The following is a 20,672-nucleotide window of genomic DNA, read 5'->3' as shown; positions in this document are numbered from 1 at the left end:
AGTTGACTTAAATCTCGTCATGCATTTATGAATCTACTTTTATTGAATTGAAGTACGTAAAACATTAAGTAGCCTAACCACTTGCAAATGATACATAATGTCTTTTCAAAGATGTGAACAACATACAACATAGTAACAACGCATGACACCATGACACTAACAAAAAACAAACAACTAAATATGATTCATTAAGGATTCATATGGCTATCACCAGTAATGCATTATCGTTGTCTTTTTTAGCTTTATAGGCACCTGCTGGTTTATGGTTGTGTTATGGTGGGTGTACACTGCCATAGATGAATTCATGGGCAGCATACAAGGTTATGGTGTCCCAGTCAATATCTTTATCGGCATCTGCGGCAAACCGTTGAAATTTCTTAAAACCATTGTTGAAAGCCACACACATTGTCTGACCATGCTTGTCGCCTTTTTTGTGGATGCTCAAGGTTCCATACGTAGCATCCTCCTCTATCATATGCAAATCCTCTGCTTTGTGCTTTCTTCTTTGGGCACGGATTTTGGGCTTCTCTATTGTGTGTGACTTGCTTTCTTAACTTGCCGAGTCAAATATGCCAACTTCTGCTCAACTTCGACACACTTTTCAGTCCAATAATTGACTAAGGACGAGTTGTGTTCTAGTTTGTTCTTCATATCATTTATTTCCAAAGAGGGATCACCATATTCCCCCTTGCTTGCGGGGGAGGTTGGATATGGCAATAGTTTTCGAGGGAATAATCTCATGACCTATCGGAGTCCCCCTGAGTCGTATTGACACTTAAACTAGCCGACATGTTGAAGAAATTTCATATTAGGAGATTCGGCTGAAAAATAAAATTTCAAATGAAAGTCAATGCACATCAATTGGGAGATTTCACTCCTCTTTTAAACAGGATACACAACCTCACAGTATCATCCTTCTTCACAAACAAGACTGGTGCACCACAACGTGAAACACTAGGTCGAATGAATCCATGATCCACTAACTCTTGCAATTGAGTCTTCAACTCTCTTAGTTCTACTGGTGCCATCCTATAAGGTGATTGAGAGGTAGGGTTGGTGCCAAGAAGAAGTTTGATAATGAACTCATTCTCTCGATGCGGGGGTAATCTAGAAGGATCATCGAAAAACACATCCAGAAACTCTTGCACTATCGGAATATCCTCTAACTTCATAGTACTGTCCTGAGTATCAATTAAATGGGCTATGTAACTTGCACAACCCTTCTTACTACCAGTTTTTCTGTTAAAACCAAAATCAAACAAAACGGAACTTTGAAACACAATCTCCTTCCGAAAGTAATCTATCGAAGCATGATGTCTTGCCAACCAATCCATTCCTCGAATAACGTCAAGGTCAACGATATCCAAAGGAATCAAATTCACTTCCAACACTACTTCACTCACTTGGACTTGACTACAGTTAAACATCATGTTTACAACAAGAACATCCCCATTAGGTAAGGAAATACTAAGTCCTCCGCTAATCGATTTTGGTCTAACCCTTGCATAAGGCACAAAACTACGTGCTACAAAGTAATGTGTGGCTCCGAGGTCTATTAAGACACGTGCACTGTGACAAAAAATATGTAACATACACGTGATAATGACCGGTGTGGCATGTGACTCCTGCTAAGTCATAGCAAACACACGAGCATGCGCTTCGAGACCTGATCCGAATCACTTGACCAACCGATGCCTGAAGAACCAGAACTAAAACCTCATTTCTTTGATGGACTCTAACTCAGTGTGCCATAGCTAAAATTGTCTTGGTGATGTCTCGTTGCCCCAGGTGGACTAATAGTCTTCGCCACTCGATAGGCTGCTTAGGCCAAAGCTCTCACCGAAGGATAATTAACTGCAGTCACAACAATCCTCAGTTGGACACCTTATATTTTCAAACACTCTTTCCAACTCAATGAGCCAACTCTCAGCCTCTGCTGAATTTTCACTGTGGCCCGTTCCTTGTAAAATTATGACAACAGTTCGTGTGAGCTGATCGAGAACATCACATAGCTCAGCCTCTTGCCTTGGTGTCAATGCTCTAAGCTCATTCTCACCTACACCCTTAACAAAGGGTGGAAGTGGTGGTTGAACTAGCATTGCGGTTTATAACCTTAAGTAGCTCATGATCTTGCCACATTTAGGAGGCATGACGCTAACAAAAAAGACAAAAAGTCCTCGGTACCAAGCATGCGCACAAGGTGACAGGACCTGCCCCGGATTCCCTTCAGAACCCACGGTGAACCCGGTGTTTATCTGACACTGGGCTGGTGTCGGGCCCATTCAACTAAATTGTCCTTCTTTCTCAAGAAAGGTAGACTTCTACCAAAAAATCAGCAGTCTCCCATATAAAGTAGGTTTCAGCCAAAGAGTTCACCACCTATAAAGAAAATTCCCAACTTTCAGCAAGCACAAGTTAAGTTACATAAGTTTACACAGTTACAAAGGCCTAAGGCCAGCACTCCAACCCTAACATGGGCAATACCATAGCATACTAAATAAGTAGAGTTAAGTCATAACAAAAGGTAGTTCCACGAACTACGATTAAGAAGTAGTTCCATGAACTACGATTAAGAAGTAGTTCCACGAACTACGATCAAGAAGTCCTACGGAAAGAAACAGAAAGCATTGGAAGGGAAGCTCTATGTAAAATCACAGATCTCATCAAGCATCAGTCTGGTGGGCGCAAAACAGAAAAGTATAAGTGGACAAAAATAAAATTTTGAACATAAGTTATAATGAACATACTAACCCCCTCTATTTTAGAAAATAATGCCACCATGCAATTAAATCCTTATACATAAATATATTCCAATACTTGAAGTATTATAATCGAAAATCCATATTATATCCAAATCCTAGGAAAACACATTTTCAAACACTTTCTCTCGCAAACACACCCTTCCCAAAGCGTATGCTTGCAAAACATCATAAAAATTTAGTCATCATACAAGTACCCTCCATGCACATGCACAATAAATCTCAAAACATGTTGTACTTTCCTTTTCAATAATAATAATAATAATAATATCCACATGCACCACACCAAAACATGTACCGAGAATGAATAGTCCAACACGGAGACCATTGCAACTAAACCATATGGTAGAATTTTCAATAAACATGTAGCTAGGGATGAGCATATCAACATGGGGATTTTGCTCCCCAAACATGCACGACAGAATCTTGAATACACATACGGCTGAAATATCCGTCATACATGCGTAGACAGCTCACCAAGGGCTCTACAGTCCACCCACCCAAGGGTGACTGAGTCCTGACACACCTCTATGGAGTTACCGTAGGTTGTATACATCCATGTATCACAATATCCATATCGAACTAGGGGAGGTACATATAGTATTGCAAAGCTATGTAATCTCATATCCCAAAATCCATTTCCATATACTATATATATAAAGCTCATATTCCTTTATGAAAACCATAATAAAACCATGGTAAAGAGTTTACCAAATCTCATAATTCAATCAAATCAAATAACCCAATTTCAATCAAATCATAATTATGCATGCAAGTTGACATTTGAAAGATCATGCTCATTTGAAAACAAAATCCACTCATAACAAGTCCAACGCTGCTAAACTTTAAGAGGATCCTTCCTGTGTGGTAAGTGTAGCTTAAGTACCTATTGAGAAAACACAAGGATTAGATTACCAAACGACTCCAAAATTGTACTTTACAACGGAACCCTAGTTCCCTAGTCTCAAGTGTTCCTAAGGTCAAACGGTCTGGAGAAGCTTTTTGGTTAACCGAGTCAACAAGATCTAACCCTAGGGAAAACAAGACCACGGGGTTCACGACCACCAATCTCCTATCCGAAAGTTCCTACATGATCCCAACGACACATAGAACAACCCTTCCCAAAAGGGAACCGATGATTTCACAGTCCGATCACACCAAACCCAACAACACATACTAGGCAAAAAATTGTTCATTGACTAAGCAGTGGAATCTTGAAAATCTGAACATACTGTCTTGCTCAGGATGACATAGGGATCATTCTAGGTCCAAAAAAAGTCTCTAACACCTGGCCCACATGCCGTCTGCCGTGGTGGGTGTCTTGAGTAGTTTTTTGGGGATCCAAAAACTCTAAATCATCGGCAATACCTATACCAAAAGAACCAGCATGATAAGTGGAGTAACTTTATATATACCTATAAAGCTCGTTGATCAGAGCACTACGACGATGAATCAAACCAGATCTTTGAAGGAAAAGATAAAGGAGAAGCTGGTGAACACTTTGGTACCAAGATCTCGGCCAGCGGTAGCCGAAAAAAGTCAATCTTGACGCTGGAAGTTCCGGAGTCGCCAAGGCTTTTCTAGCCACGACTTTCTCTCCAAAATCTAGGTAATTCTTGGTTTAGTGGTATTGAGTGATAGTTGGGCTAGGGAGAGGAGAGAGAGAGAGAGAGAGAGAGAGAGAGAGAGAGAGAGAAAGCTAATAGTACTGATGGTGCGGCTTGGGTGGTCGGACGACGATGAATTGCCAACTGGAAGTCGCAATGTCATGCGCCCATAGAGGAAAGAGAAGCTCACGAGGGAGGAGAGAGAAAAGAGAGAAAATTTGATTTCGCATGCTAGGGTTTTGGGGCTTTAATCCAACTTCCAAAATTACCATTTTACCCAAAATATTTTTAGACCAAAACTTTCTCAAATTAACTCAGAATCGGGCCAACTATGTGTCTATGAACTCGTGAGAGCGAGGTTTACGCAATGGTGCAACCCAAGATTCCCAAATTGACTTCTAAACCAAAAGTGACCGAAATTCTCTTCACTCCAAAGGTAAAATGTAACTTTTCCAAAACAAAATAAATAATTAGGTCGGGGTGTTACATTATGAGTTTATCTAGAATCCCGATAATCACCTTCAAGTCATAACTTTTGATATAACCATATAGTGTTCACAAAGACAAATGACTCGTCCACAAGATAATTGTGATGTCTCAGGTCTAAGGACTAACTTGTATTAATGCAACTCTGAATTCTTGTTATTGTGAGTAAAACTTTCATACGAGAATTCATGGTCGATTGCGTTTAGTGAACTATATCTCCATTGAGCACCTACACTCTTGCCTCAGTGTCTCTACACAAATGACTTGAGACTAATCATCCTCCCTATTGAGCAGACATAATGTGTACTAGTCTTTGCAGATTACCATTGTCCAATTGATGATCTTATGACTAAGAACATTTAAGACAAGATATCATGTAATGGGTTTAAGGTTTAGGGGGAAGGAATTTGTTTTGACAATGCTTCTTTAGCAAGGTTTAATGGATGTTGATTTGTGTGTATATACTAGAGATGGATTTTGATTCTATGTTTTGAAAATTTAGGGTTTCTTTTTAGGTGTGGGATATTGTGAGGAATAGCCATTCTAGAACAATCATTTGGGTTGGTTCATTCTTTAACTAGTGTTGCTGCAAGTGCGATACGTTGGCCATGCGTCTCTTCACTGTGAACTCTCCCTTCATGGAGGTTCGTGGTGACGGATCACATGAGGGAGGGTGGTATCTCTTGTTTTAGAGCTAGGTTTTATTTTTCTTTCCCTTTTCTAATATCATTTATTTATGTTAGGCCTTGTAATCTGAAGCCTCTTGTTTGTGTTTACTACTTGTATTTCAATGCTCCAAACCATCTCCTTCAAATATCATTTCACAAAAAAAATCATTTGAATTTGAAATCATTTTACCATTCAATTAAATAGTTGCAGTATTTTCTCGAAACACCGTGGTCATCTATTTTGTTAGTCATAATGAACTAGATGCCTTAATGGTTTTCAATTTGTCTAATTTTGCAAAACTAATTTATGAATGAAGGCTTGAAAAATAGACGGTTTGAATCATTGAAATAAAATTTGAGATATCCTCAATTGAAAGGGATATATATATATATATATATATATATAATTATACGGATATATTGATACTCATAAGCTTAACCCAAAAGAGAAAAGCGCATATGAAGAGTAGTAGATCTTGATGTTCCCAAATTGAAGATGAATTAGGCGAGAAACAACCCATATTGAAATCCCATTGGCTAGGTTTTACAAAAGCAAAGAAATTTGAAAAGAACAAACAGACAAGACAGTCCAACAAGTCAAAGATGACGCTAAGATTTTGTTTTAGCTACTATAACCGAGAGATTTATATATATATATATATATATATATATATATATATATATATAAATCATTTATGTGACACGTACTGTTGAAATCTGCTCTCTTTCTCTGTGATCATAGTTTGATTCCCTAAATCAAATTTTCCTCTCCCTTCTTTTTCTTTATTTGACTACACAAACCCCACAAGAGTGGAGGGAACAAGACACAGAGGGATAGTTCGAGTAAATTAATAGTGGGTAGTAAGTAATCAAGGATTTGGATTAACAGTGGTTTACGAGGATTTGGATCATCAAGAGGTGGCAATGCAATAAGGCTCCCAAAAAAGAAGAGACCTTCTAGGCTCTTTGCAACCCTTTGAAAAAGGAGCCAAGTGATCCCCTTTGTTCCCTCTCAAAACGAGCAATTGTTGCTGATCATTTGCCACTTGATTCTTGGACACAAAGCCATTGCTCTTGAGGGATTGGGACGTTGCTTGTGGAAGAGGATTAAGAGCCGCTGTTGCTGTGGGCTTGGTGCGCCAATAGTACTCGTAAGCGTTGAAAGAGCCTGCTGCTGCCGCTGTTTTTGCTGCCGCGGGTGGCTTTGGTATCAACCGTGCCACCCGGCCGGGCCGGGGTGGGAGTGACTTTGCTAGTGGGGTCGGCTCCACTACTTCCACCTCCTCATCATCTCCTCCATACTTCACTACTTCATTGAACTTGTTAGCCCACCCATGAGTCTTATTAGCAAACCCAATGGGCTTATTCATCATTAGTGCTAGCCTATGAACACTTGTCACCCTACTTGTTAGCACTTTTGGTGCTTCCTCCATCAAAATTTCTATTTCTTTGATTCCATTTTCTTTTGTTGCTTTCTCCTCCTCATCATCATCATCACCATCATCGTCATCATCACTTTTTTCACTTTCTTTTTCCTCCCCTCCTTCCTGAAAGTTCACAAAATTCTCCTCGAAGTCTTCCTCTCTACTTTGCTCTTCTTTATCAACAACCTCTTCACTCTCAGTCACCTCACAAGAGCTTGGAGTAGTAGCAAGAAAAGTGAGGACAAGGCGACCATCTTGGCGTTGGGCACGGAAGTTATTTGGTGAAGGCATGGACACAGCTTCAAGGACTACTCGTCCGTTGTTGCGATGAGTCCTCATGCGAACAGATGTCCCGTCACATCCTGACAAAGAAGGAAGGGGCGGAGGGAATGATCGAGTTGGAGGCAACTTCTTACTGGCAGCAGAGTTGTACTTGACAACTCGAAATTCTTCCCCGTCAAATGCTTGTGCCACCGGTACTTTTTCTTTTTCTTCTTCCTGTTGTCGTGGAACCTCAGCTCGATCTTCTTCCTGTTCTTTGTCCGGTACTTCTATGTCACCAGTCTCCGAAGGAGGGTACGATGAAAACACTTCAGAGCCAGTCTCCGATCCGAGACTCTCAGTGCACACTTCAAGGCTCTTTACAGTCAAAGCGCTTGATTGTTTCTTCACAAGAGGATGAACATAAGGTGCTGCTGTATCAACCGCCTTGTTGCCCTCTTCATTGGCCTTTTGACATATAATTGAGCTCCACAGATCGAGTTGTCCCTGCTGCTTCTTCTCAGCCTCGGCTTTGCTCATCTTCTTCTTTTGATCTTCTTCATCAAGTGAGCTCCAAATAAGGAACTTCCCCTTCCTTTCTTGGTAACGATCTTCATCTTCTGACGATGAAGAAGTGTTGTCCTGCGTATCGATGGAGGCGGAGAGTTCTTCAGAGGATGCAATCTTTTTCATGGGGAAGAAACCATGTTGAGCCAGCCATCTCTTGGAGGACATGTCTGCGGACAGTGTTCGTCGCAGGGAAGCTGCTTTGGTTCTTTCGGAGTCAGACGGGCCAAGAATCGTGACGATGCCCTGCTTCTCAGTGATGACCTTACTGGCTTCCTGCTCCATAATATTCTTCTTCATGAAATGAGAAGATGGTGAGCGAGTTAGGCTCTTGCTGAGAGAAGCAGACATATCTCCCAAAATCAGCTAACAAGTAGCTATAAGGGAAGAATGAGAGCTTTAATTAGCTGCAAAAAGAAACAAAACACAAACAACACAATTAGCAATACAATTTGCTGAACATTGCAACAAATTTCAAGTTACAAAGCAAATTATAATATATATATATATATATGTTCGGTGGATATACATAAAACATGCATGTGGTAAAAGAAAATATAAAACTAGCTGAGCTGTGGAGCAGATGGGAATTCAAATTTACCTGATGACAGATTCAGAAGGCAACTAAAACAACAGAAGAAAGAATCCAACAGAGGTCTCTTCTGCTAACAGAGAGACCACTGATGGGCTGTGACTTCGCAGAGAATAAAATAGCAGAGAGAGAGAGAGGGGGGATTATGAAGGTGATGTTTGAGGAGTGGGTGTGGCTGATCTGATGGCAAAGCAGGGAAGGGGGAATGTGGGTATTTGTAGGGAGCCAAAAGGGCTTTAGAACCGTGTGCAGTGGGGCCCGCCTACGCCACCCATGAGAAAAGTCCCTTCCCCATTTAGTTTCCAGTTTTTCCCCCTAATCAGAAAAGTGGGTGGATAATACTTGAGAAAATTTAGAGTTTGGACTTCAAAAGGATGTTCTCAATTTGTTTCTTGCTCTCTGAGAGATAGTACAGTAATACAGTCAAATGATATAGTTTATACACTTGTTATAATATAGTGGTCATGCTACTATACTAGCATACCACATAGTCATATTATCGTACTACAGTAGTGTACCGCACTATTCTACTTTCTCCTCTCCCTATTACAGATTATATTGTATTAAGAAAATTGAGGTTAAAAAAAACAGCTCCCTAAAATTAATTGAAACCAACGTTGACTATGATGACATCTAGCTATCACTCACCTCTCATCGTCGATACGTAATCAATTTAGATAATAAAAATATTCGTATAAATTTTTTTAATGAAATTCGTGGACATAATTTGAGAAGGATGCTACCCTCTCGTTGTCATAACGAGGGTTGTCAAAAGAAACATTCATCAAATCTATTGCATTGCTGTGGTTTTCTGAATTTTAGTTGTAACTTTAATTGAAGTTTTAGTGGAAAGTTAATTTTATGTCTTGCCATCGAACTATTATGTGTTTAAAATTAGAGATATTTAGTCATATATTCATCTTTAGCACTAATTAATGATATAAATAAACCCTACACCATTTAATTTCTATTAATAAACTCAGAAAAAACCAAAAAAATGATAGCTTGCCCTATTGAATTTAATTTTGATTATTACATTACTTTGATACCCTATTGAGTGTTTTGAGTGTTTTTATGAGGTTTTGGGGTTGAGCTTTTTTTAAGAAATTGATAATTTTGTAATTTATAAGAAAGTAAAGCTTCTTTGTTATGTTGTAAATGAGCTTTTGGTGTATTTCTAAAGTCCATTTCATATATGATTTTTTTTATAAATTGGGACCCCTACTAGCTGAAGGGCCGACTATAGTAATTCATTAACAGAAATTAGTTGTTAAGTGGTTTGTGAAATTTTTTTTTTCTAAAAAAGGGGACTTCGCTAATGGCGAACCACGACAATCCACCCTCTCTGAGGGCTGGAAAGACTCACACACTCGTTTCACGCAATCCTGGCCACAATCAAAAGATTCACCAGTGAGAATCGAACTCAGGACTAGCCGGGAGTATACAGGACCAGAGGAACACCTCAACCACTGGCCAACATGTTGTGGTTAAGTTATCCGAGTTTTTGTTTTTGTTTTTTTCAAATGGGATTTTAGCCACAGTTACAACATGTGTGGCAATCTCAAATTTACTAATAAAAAGTAGGTTTTCCGCCTTTTCTGAAAGTTAGAATGGCAAATTTGTGGCTTTTGTTAATACTGACTACTGATTGGACAGTAGCTAATATTGAGGTTTTCTAACGGTAACTCTGCCCAAGTCAGTTTTTTCTACGCACAAAAAAAAACACATAAGAGAAGAAGGCAAGCAGCCCCGAGGCTCCTCTTGCGATGAGTATTTCCTTCAGTCCAAGCACACCGTTACACATATCTCTACATATACTACTGAAAAGTTAGTCGTGCACTTTGATCCATGACAAGATATTTGCTCAGCATCTTTAAGCAGCCAATTAATTATAATAAACTAAACTCATGCATGCATAATAACAATAATTAAAGATAGACAGTAAGACCTCACGACAAGATTATGAGTAAAGTTCCACCAGAGTCCCACTCAAGGACAAACACCCAAAAAAGGCACTGCTAGCTACCATGCATTATAAGCAATATTACCAATTAGGAAATGCAAAAAACGATACTGATTGGACGAAAATGGCTTAAGGAAGAAGCAAGGGAATCACTTTCAGATAGCGCAACATGATTGGGCGGCCAGAAACCCTCCTGATCTCACAAGCTCATACAAAAGAGAAAAAGAAAGAATCTCAGCATATATTATAAATTAATAACAAAGAATAATGTATGTGGAAACAATAAGAAGCCGTCACCATCTGGATGTTTGGACCCCTTTTGCATACGTAGCAGCATTAATAAATAGCATTAGCAAAAGAAAAACAAGACCTCTCTCTCTCTCTCTCTCTCTCTCTCTCTCTCTCTCTCGTTCTGTGTATACGTATATGGACGGAGAAGAGACCGATACGTCCACCACTCATATATACTAAAAAGGCTGTGATGTTGATCAGTACAATTAAAGCATATATGGTATAGAAGGAGCTAGAATTATAAAGTTAAAAGGACCAAATGAAAAGTATAAGTATATATAAGTATTCAAAAATTATATATTAGATTAAATATTTCTAATTTATTTTAAAGTCGAAAAACTAGAAGAGGGGGCAGGGGCGCCCATGGCCAAGGCCACTCCTAGTCTAGGAGTGGCTCCTTCATAGACTTACATTAGAATTATTGCAAATTATGACGTGGAAATTAAAAGGAATTTTCATATATCAAGACAAGAGGGCGAGAGAGAGGGCCATAGAAAAATGAAGTATTATGCTTTGCCACAAACCGAGGAAGACAAAGAGGAACCATGGATGCGCTTTGTCTGCCTATAAAGCAATGCCACTCAAACCTACAACGCTTATCTGTGGACTCTATCTAGCCTTTGGTTTTTGGAATGGTTTGTGGGAATGGTCAACTTGCCTCACTCCAACATAATAATTATTTCTTGATTGCTAATAAGGAAATAGGTAGAAAGTTATTGGTAATATAATTAGGTCCTGCCTTGCTTGTGTCTGTATATGTGTGTGGGGGTTCCTTTCCGTCAAAAGAAAGTTTATTATCGAATAATATATATATGTATATATATCAGTCCTTGATTTCTTAAACTACAAAGGTTCAAGAGATTATGGTCATCCACCGTTGGATGTTAATCTAACGGTTCAAAAAAGTTTCTTAAAATGAGTGCAAGAGTGAGTGAACCGTTGAATTTACACTCAACGATGAGTGACCACAAATCTCTTGGACCCTTATAGTCCAAGAGATCGGGACTGATATATATATATATATATATATATATATTCTTCTATTTGGATGTCCGGACGTTATTATCGTGCAGACGCTATGTATTTTCTATTACTCTTCTATGCTTTCTCCTTTTTACAATGACATCAATACGATAATAACGTACGAATATCCGAATGAGAAAACAACTATAAATATATATAGCTTCTATTGATGGATTTCTTAAATAACCTTATTTAAAAGACACCAAGACACAATCCGCATTGTATTTCACTAATCCAAATCGTCTATTTTGTAGATATTTATTTCAAATATCATCCTATAACAATCACTTAAGATCCGATATTATTTGACCACTCAATCTACAATACTTATCCTTACATTACATCGATATTTAGGTCCATTTCTTTTCAAGAACTTGAGTGGAATTTAGGTTGGTACGCTGTCTACCAACCAATTTCTCCCATTCCAAGGGGTGTGATGGAAAGTATATGTAGCATAGCTCCTTTTAAATTAATTTTAAAGGCACCGAAATTGAAACCGAGTGGCAAATATTTTGAGAGTAAAATAGAAGATTCAGTGCGCATTCTTTTCAGCACATATACAACATACACAAAGGACCAAAAATTATTGGAAACAAAAGTAACAAAACGACATCGAAGAAGTGGTCGTGACTTGTGATACTGGTTCTCCACGAGTATTTTCTACAAATAATATTTTTATAATTAAAGAAAATGAATGTTAAATAGATAAGGTGAAAAGAATATGACACTTCGGTTATGGATATATATCAGGGTTTATTGGTTTCTCAATCAACATCTTTGGCCGTATCACTTTATTATTACTGCTTATCCTAATTCTTCATTTATTTAAAACCCTAAAATAATGAGGAATAACTTTATTTTTTTAAAAGGGAAAAAAACTTGGTCAATTAATGACGGAGAAATTTGAACTTAGCTTCATTCACAGCAAAGTGAAAAGGTATTGTTCTTATCCGAAAAAAAAAAGAGTATAATTTTGAGCCAAAAATATAATAATGGGCCTTACATATTCCACAATTTTTTTTAATTATATGTAATAACATAAGAAAATTAATTATAAGTTATTAACGGCGGTTTCTTGGTTTGAATAGCCACCAGATTATATTTTTGATGTTCTCCTTGGGGACTAAAACTTGCAGTTTTTATGGAAATGATCTTAAGGGGGGAAGGGAGACTCTATCGGAGATAAGGTTCCTTTTTCGAATGAGGTTAAGAAGGTAGGCTACTTCGGTAAACCGACCACCACTACGTTTCGTTTGGTGTAGAGTACTCACCTAATCTTGTAGGACATAGTTTAGTTTTTGTACTAGTTACTCCTTTTCCTAATTAATAAAAACACTATCGTCGTGTCAAAAAAAAAAATTATAATCTGAGCTATTAAGTCAACCAGTTATTTTGTCCCCAAAAAAACAACAACAAAAAAAACAAAAAAAAAAGGTCAACCGGTTATTGAATTGGGTTAGTCGGCTGACGAGCTAATACAAAATTGGTTAGAAGTGAAGAATTCGTACATACTATGGAATGGTCGATTAAAAAATAGAGAGAACATTAATTAGAATAACAACTGTTAAAATTAAAAATTACAATTGATTAACCATTCGTACGTTGAGCACATTCCAACTGGATGGATCGATTCGTAATTGACTCGTGAACATAATATTAGATAGACTACGGAATCGGAATTCTGCTTTCGGTTGTGAATATTATTAATTAATTATAATCTAAAACTTTTAGACTAAAAGAAATTATAAGTTCTTCCTCATATTTTTCTTTTGGCAGCCGAAAAGTAGATATTTAATATACATTTTGTCAAGGCTCGTTTGGAAGTGATTTTGGATAGACAAATAATCACTTCTATGGAAAATCGCTTCTCGATGTCATCACTTTAAGCTCGTTTGTGAGTGATTCTAGCCCCAAAATCATTAATGGGCAAAAGCATCTCACCTGTGTTTCTCCATATAGGGCTCGTTTGGGAGTGATTCCAGATAGGCCAATAATCATTTCTTTATATAATCATTTTAAGTGTTTTAAAGTGACTTTACAGAAAAATAATTCTTTATAGAAATGACTATTGGCCTATCCAAAATCAGTACTGAAGCGAACCGTAGTTGGTTTTAACATGACTAAATAATTTTACCATTTGTCTTTTACAAGGATAACTACTGAATATATAGTCAAAAGAAATGATAATCGTATTAAAAAGTTGAGATTAATAATGTCATCACTTTCTTTTGTTAACTTTCTAGCAGCTCCTTGATTACTCTTTCGATATTCGTCTCCTTTTAGGAGCATTTAGGGTTTACTATTATGTTTTATATTAAAAAAATAATTAAATTAGGTGGTAATAACCAATTTAATTTTCATCATTCGATTATATATTTTATTTTTTTGAATACAAGCGATTCGATAGTCTAAACTACGAGGGAAGTGTGGGTTTCTTTCACACACACACACACACACACACATTACTAAGGAGCGGCATGGTGGTTCGAACCTGGACATTAGTACGTAGTTTTCAAATCAAAACCCTTTTTCACTAGGCTAGAGCCATGACGGAGGAATATTATATTTCTTATGCCATGTAATTTGAAATGATGTGGTATAACGAGGAGTAGAGAATTCTAACTCAAGGCTAACGTGAAATGGAATGCTGCAGTAGGAAATCGTACCACATGACAGGCTACATACATCACCTAGTTAAGACATGCCATGTGATTAAGGCCATCATTAGTGTGATTATTATTCGTTAATTATTATTCGATCTTGTACGTCATCCTATTAAATTTATCTTTTTGTGTAGGCATAAAGGCATTGCGTTAGGATGCATCATTATAGCTAATTGACCATTGCAATTTTAATCAATTTTGCTTTACATCCAAACGTTTAAAGGTAGTGCTTAATTAGTGTTTGACCTATACTCTATACACAATTAACTATTGCGTTAGAGGTTTAGAGTGTTTGAATTTTGGTTTCAACGGCCACTAGAATGATATTAATTTGACAACATGGAGCACATAAGTACCTCTTTATCAGTCGTCGTGATTCTCTTTTGGTTAAATTAGAGAAGAACTTTATAATTAATGTATTAACATCAATTAAGAAAAGTAAATGATGCGGTTTAAGAGCAAGCGCACTTGGTTTAAGCTTTAAAGAAGTCAAGAGGCATTATTGTGTTTGTGGTGGTACGTCATGCACCAAAAATATAAAATATTATGATATATATATATTTTTAATATGAGATTAATCATATATTTTCTTTTATAAAATCTTAAACCCTAAACTTTTTGTTATGCAGAATGTGAAAGCCTTCATATGTCAGAAAATTTCAAAACTAAAGGTATTTTTGTCCCACGTTGGATTTTTTTAATTTATTTTTAATGAAGTCAACGTCCAATCTTATAAATGCGTGTTGTGTGGGCACAATGGCTTAACTAAAATGACACCTACACTTTCATCCATCAAAAAGCCCCCTTAATAGCTGTCTAATATTTAATGAAAGGAATACAAGATATATACAAGAGATGAAGAACATTGCCCCACAAAGAGCTCTTGCAACCAATAGAATAAGATAGAAACAATAAACACAACCATTACAAGACAGTGAGCAAAATCAATTTCACATCTTGAAGACCCAGTTCACTAGAAAATTGAAGGATCCATAAAACCATTGCATTTGGTGTTGCAAGAAGATCATATGAGAGAGCTGAGAACTCTATAACAGTTCGGGATTTGGAATAGGAAATACCTTCAAGTGCAAGCAAATACTGCTTAACTTCCACCATGACATATGATCACAGGATCCCAAATAGTTCCATCCCTCAATACATAAATCAGATGGAGAACCACCTCATCAACCCCAAAACTTCCAACACAATACATCAGAAGCCAAAGGAAGATAAATTTGCACAAATCTAAAAAGATCTAACCGAAAAGGTTGGTAGGAAGACCCTAGAACAACTAGGGGTGAGACAAACTCTACAAAACAGAGGGAGCCAAAAGCCTGAGCCAAAAGCCTAGCAAAAAATAGGCTAGGAAGATACAAATGGGATAGTTCCAAGGGAAAATTCCCTAAGGAATCGACAGCGTGCCTCAGTCGCTGGTTTTTCTCTAGCAGAGATAAAGGGTGGTTAAACATTTAAAATACCACAACATGTACCCGGTTAATGAAAATGTTAAGAAATAAAAATAATATAATAAATTACCATTTTTTGCATATTTTCATAATAATGTTTAAAAAGACCAATTAGTACATATGTGAGCATGTGCCAGGAGACTAATATATAAAAACAGAGGCATATATGGTGAAACATTTAGGATATATACCACAAAATGTCCCCAGTTGATGAAAATATTAAGAAATGGCGCCTGCAAGAGGCCTTTTTAAAAAAAATTTAAATTTATTTTAGAATTAAAAAAGATAATGGATAGTTGTGTTCCATAAAAATATGATCTATTATCTGATTTTTCTTTTAATTTTAATTTTTTTAATATGAAAAAGTGTGAATTTACCATATTATCCTCATTTAATTAATAATTTTAATTCTTAAGCATTAACCAAGGCCATTTCTGATATTTTGAATATTTCACAATTCTTTGCCTTTTACTCTCTCTCTCTATATATATATATATGATAATAAATATAGTAAATTACAAGTTTTTCATATTAAAAAAAATTAAATTATAGTTTTCATCTAACACAACTAGAGCACGCATTTCTCTTTCTCAATTCTAAAATGAAAAATAAAAGATGTAATTTATGAGCAAGTTAGTTTAGAATAAAAAAGTATTGTGGTTACAATCCCACATGTAATCCCTAAATAAAATATGGCGGGTGTGAATCCTCTCTCAAAACAAAAGGTAATTTCATCCTTCTTGGCTTTCCTATTACAATTAATTTCTTTTTGAGCGATAAGGTTACCTTTACGCATTTATCAATTATTTTATTTTATTTTATTAAAGTTTATCAATTTTTCGTGTGTCCTTGCGGTTGTTGTTATTATATTGTATTGCATCACATTTGGTGGACCAATTAGAAAGACCCAAAAAAAAAAAAAAAAACCAAAAGAACAAAGAATATATAGTAACGAAAGAAGAACCTTCCCTTTGAGGGCCAACCTTCCATAGTCCAGATAGATTAAAAATACCGTTTTGTTATAAGTAGCATGCTAATCCTTTAGCATGTGGGAAACCTAGCTCCTCTTTTCTAAATTCCCCTTTTAAGATATCTATAACCAATGTGAACAAATTGATTATTTATTTAATCAGCTGATGTTAACAAAAAGAAAGTAGAGATATTTCCATAAACGATGACATTGCTAAGTGCTTTTACTAAAAGCAGAAAAAACCAACTTTTAAGTGGCATTACCTAGTAGCAAGAATCATCCATCCACACTATCAGAGGTAGCTAGAAAGCTTTTCTTACCATGCCATCCTCCACGAATATATATGAATTGTCAGACTCAAACATATTTATATAACATTTACTCAAGATAAATATTTAAGTACCGAAAATAAAGAAACATAATTTAATAACCTCTATTTGGTTGCCAAGTTAGATAGAGTGGAACGTGTATCCTACTCTGTACCCGAGTTCAAATATCTCTTCCTTTAATTTATATTAGATTAAAAAAGAATATTGTTTGTATCAAAAGCTTCTATTTGGTTGCATAAATTAAAGACACCTTCTTCAACAAGTATATAAGACGCAAAATTGTTGTTGCAGGCCACATGGGTAATCTGATCCATCTGGACGTTCTCCTTCTCCATATGTCGTTAATCTCAAACCAAGTTTTAGATGGACTGTTTATTTTAGGCTTTAGGTACATGATTTTGAATATATAAATAGGTACACAATTATATTTACATTCATATTTTTAAGTATAGTAATAGATATATCAATTAATGTACTTGAAACCATTGTATCCATACGATGTTTTGACAAGTAGGGGAAAGAATACTTCAAGTAGTTTCATTGAGAGTGGATAATATGCTCTTCTACCGTATTAGAATGTGAGTATCTAATCGAAAAATAATTGATAATGATTGAAGAGGTTCAAAAAAGGGCTAAGACCCTCTCTGTAAGTCCTCAAAAGGTCTTGATATGTCATGATCCTGAAACGAGATAGTCTTCCCTCCCTCTAAATTTTTTACTTAAAAAAAAAAAAAAGACATCTTCAACTAAAATAGCATTTGTAAATGGCAGTGGCAGCTCTGTAGGAACACAATTGAACAAATGGCAATGGGACACGTCATATGCTTAAAGAAACTTTTATAGGTGGCGAGTAGTACTACTCGTGCTTTGCCAAATAAAAAAATGTCATAAAAAGGGGGACCAAGCGTTATGGAAAGAGTAGAGGCATATGGTTCTGTCTGTGATTCCCACTAACGCCAAGTGAAAAAATAATGGATAATATAGGCCAATAATCCATATTGGATATCTACTAAGAGAGCCTCTTCATTTTAAACCTATACCTTCTGCTTTCGTTACTGTTTATAATGGCGTCAGCATGTCTGAATAGGAGAAAATCTGTATTTTGCTCTGTATTGATATTGAATTTCTGATGGGCAGTACACCACATCGTATTTGTTTATCTGCTTTGGGACTGACCCATTTGGGTCATTTTCTTTGTTATCTATTGCTGTTTGGTTTTATACACATCCATGTTAAATGTTGTTTTCATTTTCTTTATTTGGTAGGGAAATGACTTTAATTTTCTTTCACTTTCAGTTGGAAACTTGGAATCTCTGCGATAAGAGTCAGCCACTGATAGAGGATATGACTCAATTATTTTGAGAATTATCCACATACACGTATTGTTAGATTGTTTGACCAAGATGACTACGATACATGATAATGGTAATATAAGATTATTAATATTCTTATATAAAAGGCTGTATATACAGTAAACACTGAAATTAAAAATAAGAAAAGCCTGAACCCTAAAATATTGTTGGCCGAGAGTAGTGGAACAAAACGCCTGAATTAATTGGGTAGTTTTGGTGAGTTGAGCAAACACCACCACACTTGGTGGCTAAATATATAAATTCTTCTATGCGAATGTTCGCACGTTATTATTGTGTAGATGTTATGTATTTTCTACTATTCATTTCTGCTTTTTCCTTATTTATAATGTCATCAGCATAATAATAATATGCGGACATCCAAACAAGAGAATATATATATTCAGCAGAAAGGACGTCAGCAGAAGCAACACATTCCTTCCTTCCCTTTACTTTCTTGCTGGATGATAAACTTCCTTGGAAAATAATTTATTTTGCCAGAAAAAAATAAGGGAAAAAGAAAAGGCGCTGTGTGTGTGTGACAGAGAGAGAGAGAGGGGGAAAAGGTGGCAAAGGAGAAGATATTCGCCCCCAACAAAGTCTTGCTTTTTATGAAGCTTTATAACAAAGGCTTTGATATTCTCATCAGAAGATCTTCCCCCATTATTACATGGTCTATCTGGTGGCACGGAAACAAAGACTGAAAGACACACGAAATAAAGGAAGAAAGAGAGAGAAGAAAAAGGAAAAAAGAGCGGGAAAATGCCAGAATATGTTTGGAAGAATTCCCTCCCTCCTTTTCATTCATAATATTCTACTGTTGGGGAGCCAATTTGGCGAATGAGAGCGTGCCACTTGGCTAAATGAGTATGGGGGCGCGTCGCTAGCTGGGTTTTGTTTGGCTTGAGCTAGGGGCTTTGTTGTGGTGCGTGGTCCAAGCCCCTTCTTAGCCACGCATGATGGGGAGGCCAGCGGTGGGCGTGGGTTGCCTTTTAATCATGGGAATGACAATGAGCCATCAACTACACCACTAGGGTATTGGCGGCCAGCCTAGCAGAATCTTGGTATATTCTGCCTTGTTTCTTTGTTTGGCTAGTTTACAAGTGTGCGTTTAGGCCACGATACGAATTTTCTCTTTTGGCTGTAATTTATATATTTTATGGATTAAAAAATATACATATACGTATAGCCTTTGGTGTTCATCACAAATTTGTTTTTAACTATCCAAATCGTTTATTATTCAAGTCTTCAATCATAGATTATTTTTTAAAAAAAAATTAAACAAATCGAAAATTATTAAAGAGTCAAATTGTGACTAACAAAATAGACGAATATGGTAGTTTTGGATTCAAATGATTTTTTACAAAAATAATTTTTGAGAGAATATCTAAAAATTAGACAGTTCGGATCATTGAAATATAGTAAGCCCTACAAAAATATCCCTTAACTGAAGCTCTCTACATCTATCATATGCAATGACGGAGCTAGCTAAGGCCCATAAGGGTCAGCTGACCCTCCTCCAATTTATGCAACAAATGCATTTGTTATGTGTTATATTTGATTTTCTTGGGTTTCTTTTATAGATGACCCTTCTAACTTTCTAACTCTAGTTAATTGTTATTCTTTACTTCTATATTTTTTCCTATATTTATCTTTACTCCCTTCCTTTTTAACTTCAATCTTTCTATTCTTTCATTTATTGAGTTCTCTTACAGTTTTTGTTATTGAATCGGCAATAAATCAAGTAAACTTCTCAACAGCTATTCAGTTCTCTTTTGAGCAATGCTTTATGATTTGATTCATGTCAAATTATTTCTTTATAATTTATTGTGCGATGCGGGTTATGATTTTGAAAGATAACAATTAAAATATACAATAAAAAATATATTGTGTTACTATTCACGATTTTTCCAGGCTAATAATGTTGACCCTCTTTGAGAGAATTCTTGTCTACGCCACTGATCATATATCTAACTAAAGCTGTCTGCCCATTACAAGAAAATGTTGGTGTATCAAATTCGAATTTCCCAATCCAGAAACTGACCTCCCTCTTTCGCTTTCTTGTCATGAGTCTACAATATTATCTCTTGCTATAGTTCGGTTTGAAGTGTTAAATATCTAGTTTTTACACGTAATTAAAAAGGTTCAAATGGTATTGTACTAAAAAAAAGGGACAGAGATATCAATAGAGGAATTTTATGCTATAGGATATTATGAAGCAAATGCGAATAATAGTAATACCATTACAACCACC

At 36.3% G+C, this 20,672-nt stretch overlaps 2 protein-coding genes across 2 annotated transcripts; both read right to left on the bottom strand.

The window, feature by feature from the left end:
- Positions 1-857: 857 nt before the first annotated feature.
- On the bottom strand, positions 858-2,099 carry LOC148920664 (uncharacterized). Its single transcript, XM_089042062.1, has 2 exons — positions 1,885-2,099; positions 858-1,569 (listed from the first exon to the last, which is right to left on the bottom strand). The coding sequence occupies exons 1-2, from the start codon at positions 2,097-2,099 to the stop codon at positions 858-860; spliced, it is 927 nt and encodes a 308-aa protein (XP_088898188.1).
- Positions 2,100-6,002: 3,903 nt separating this feature from the next.
- LOC148920663 (FAF-like protein (DUF3049)) lies at positions 6,003-8,553 on the bottom strand. Its single transcript, XM_089043935.1, has 2 exons — positions 8,374-8,553; positions 6,003-8,179 (listed from the first exon to the last, which is right to left on the bottom strand). The coding sequence occupies exon 2, from the start codon at positions 8,121-8,123 to the stop codon at positions 6,432-6,434; it is 1,692 nt and encodes a 563-aa protein (XP_088900061.1). The 5' UTR covers positions 8,124-8,179; positions 8,374-8,553; the 3' UTR covers positions 6,003-6,431.
- Positions 8,554-20,672: the final 12,119 nt, after the last annotated feature.

Source organism: Prunus mume, linkage group LG1 (assembly GCF_029339155.1).
Source record: "Prunus mume cultivar Tortuosa linkage group LG1, ASM2933915v1, whole genome shotgun sequence".
Classification (NCBI taxonomy): domain Eukaryota; kingdom Viridiplantae; phylum Streptophyta; class Magnoliopsida; order Rosales; family Rosaceae; genus Prunus; species Prunus mume.
This window is presented reverse-complemented; position numbering and strand designations above follow the sequence as displayed.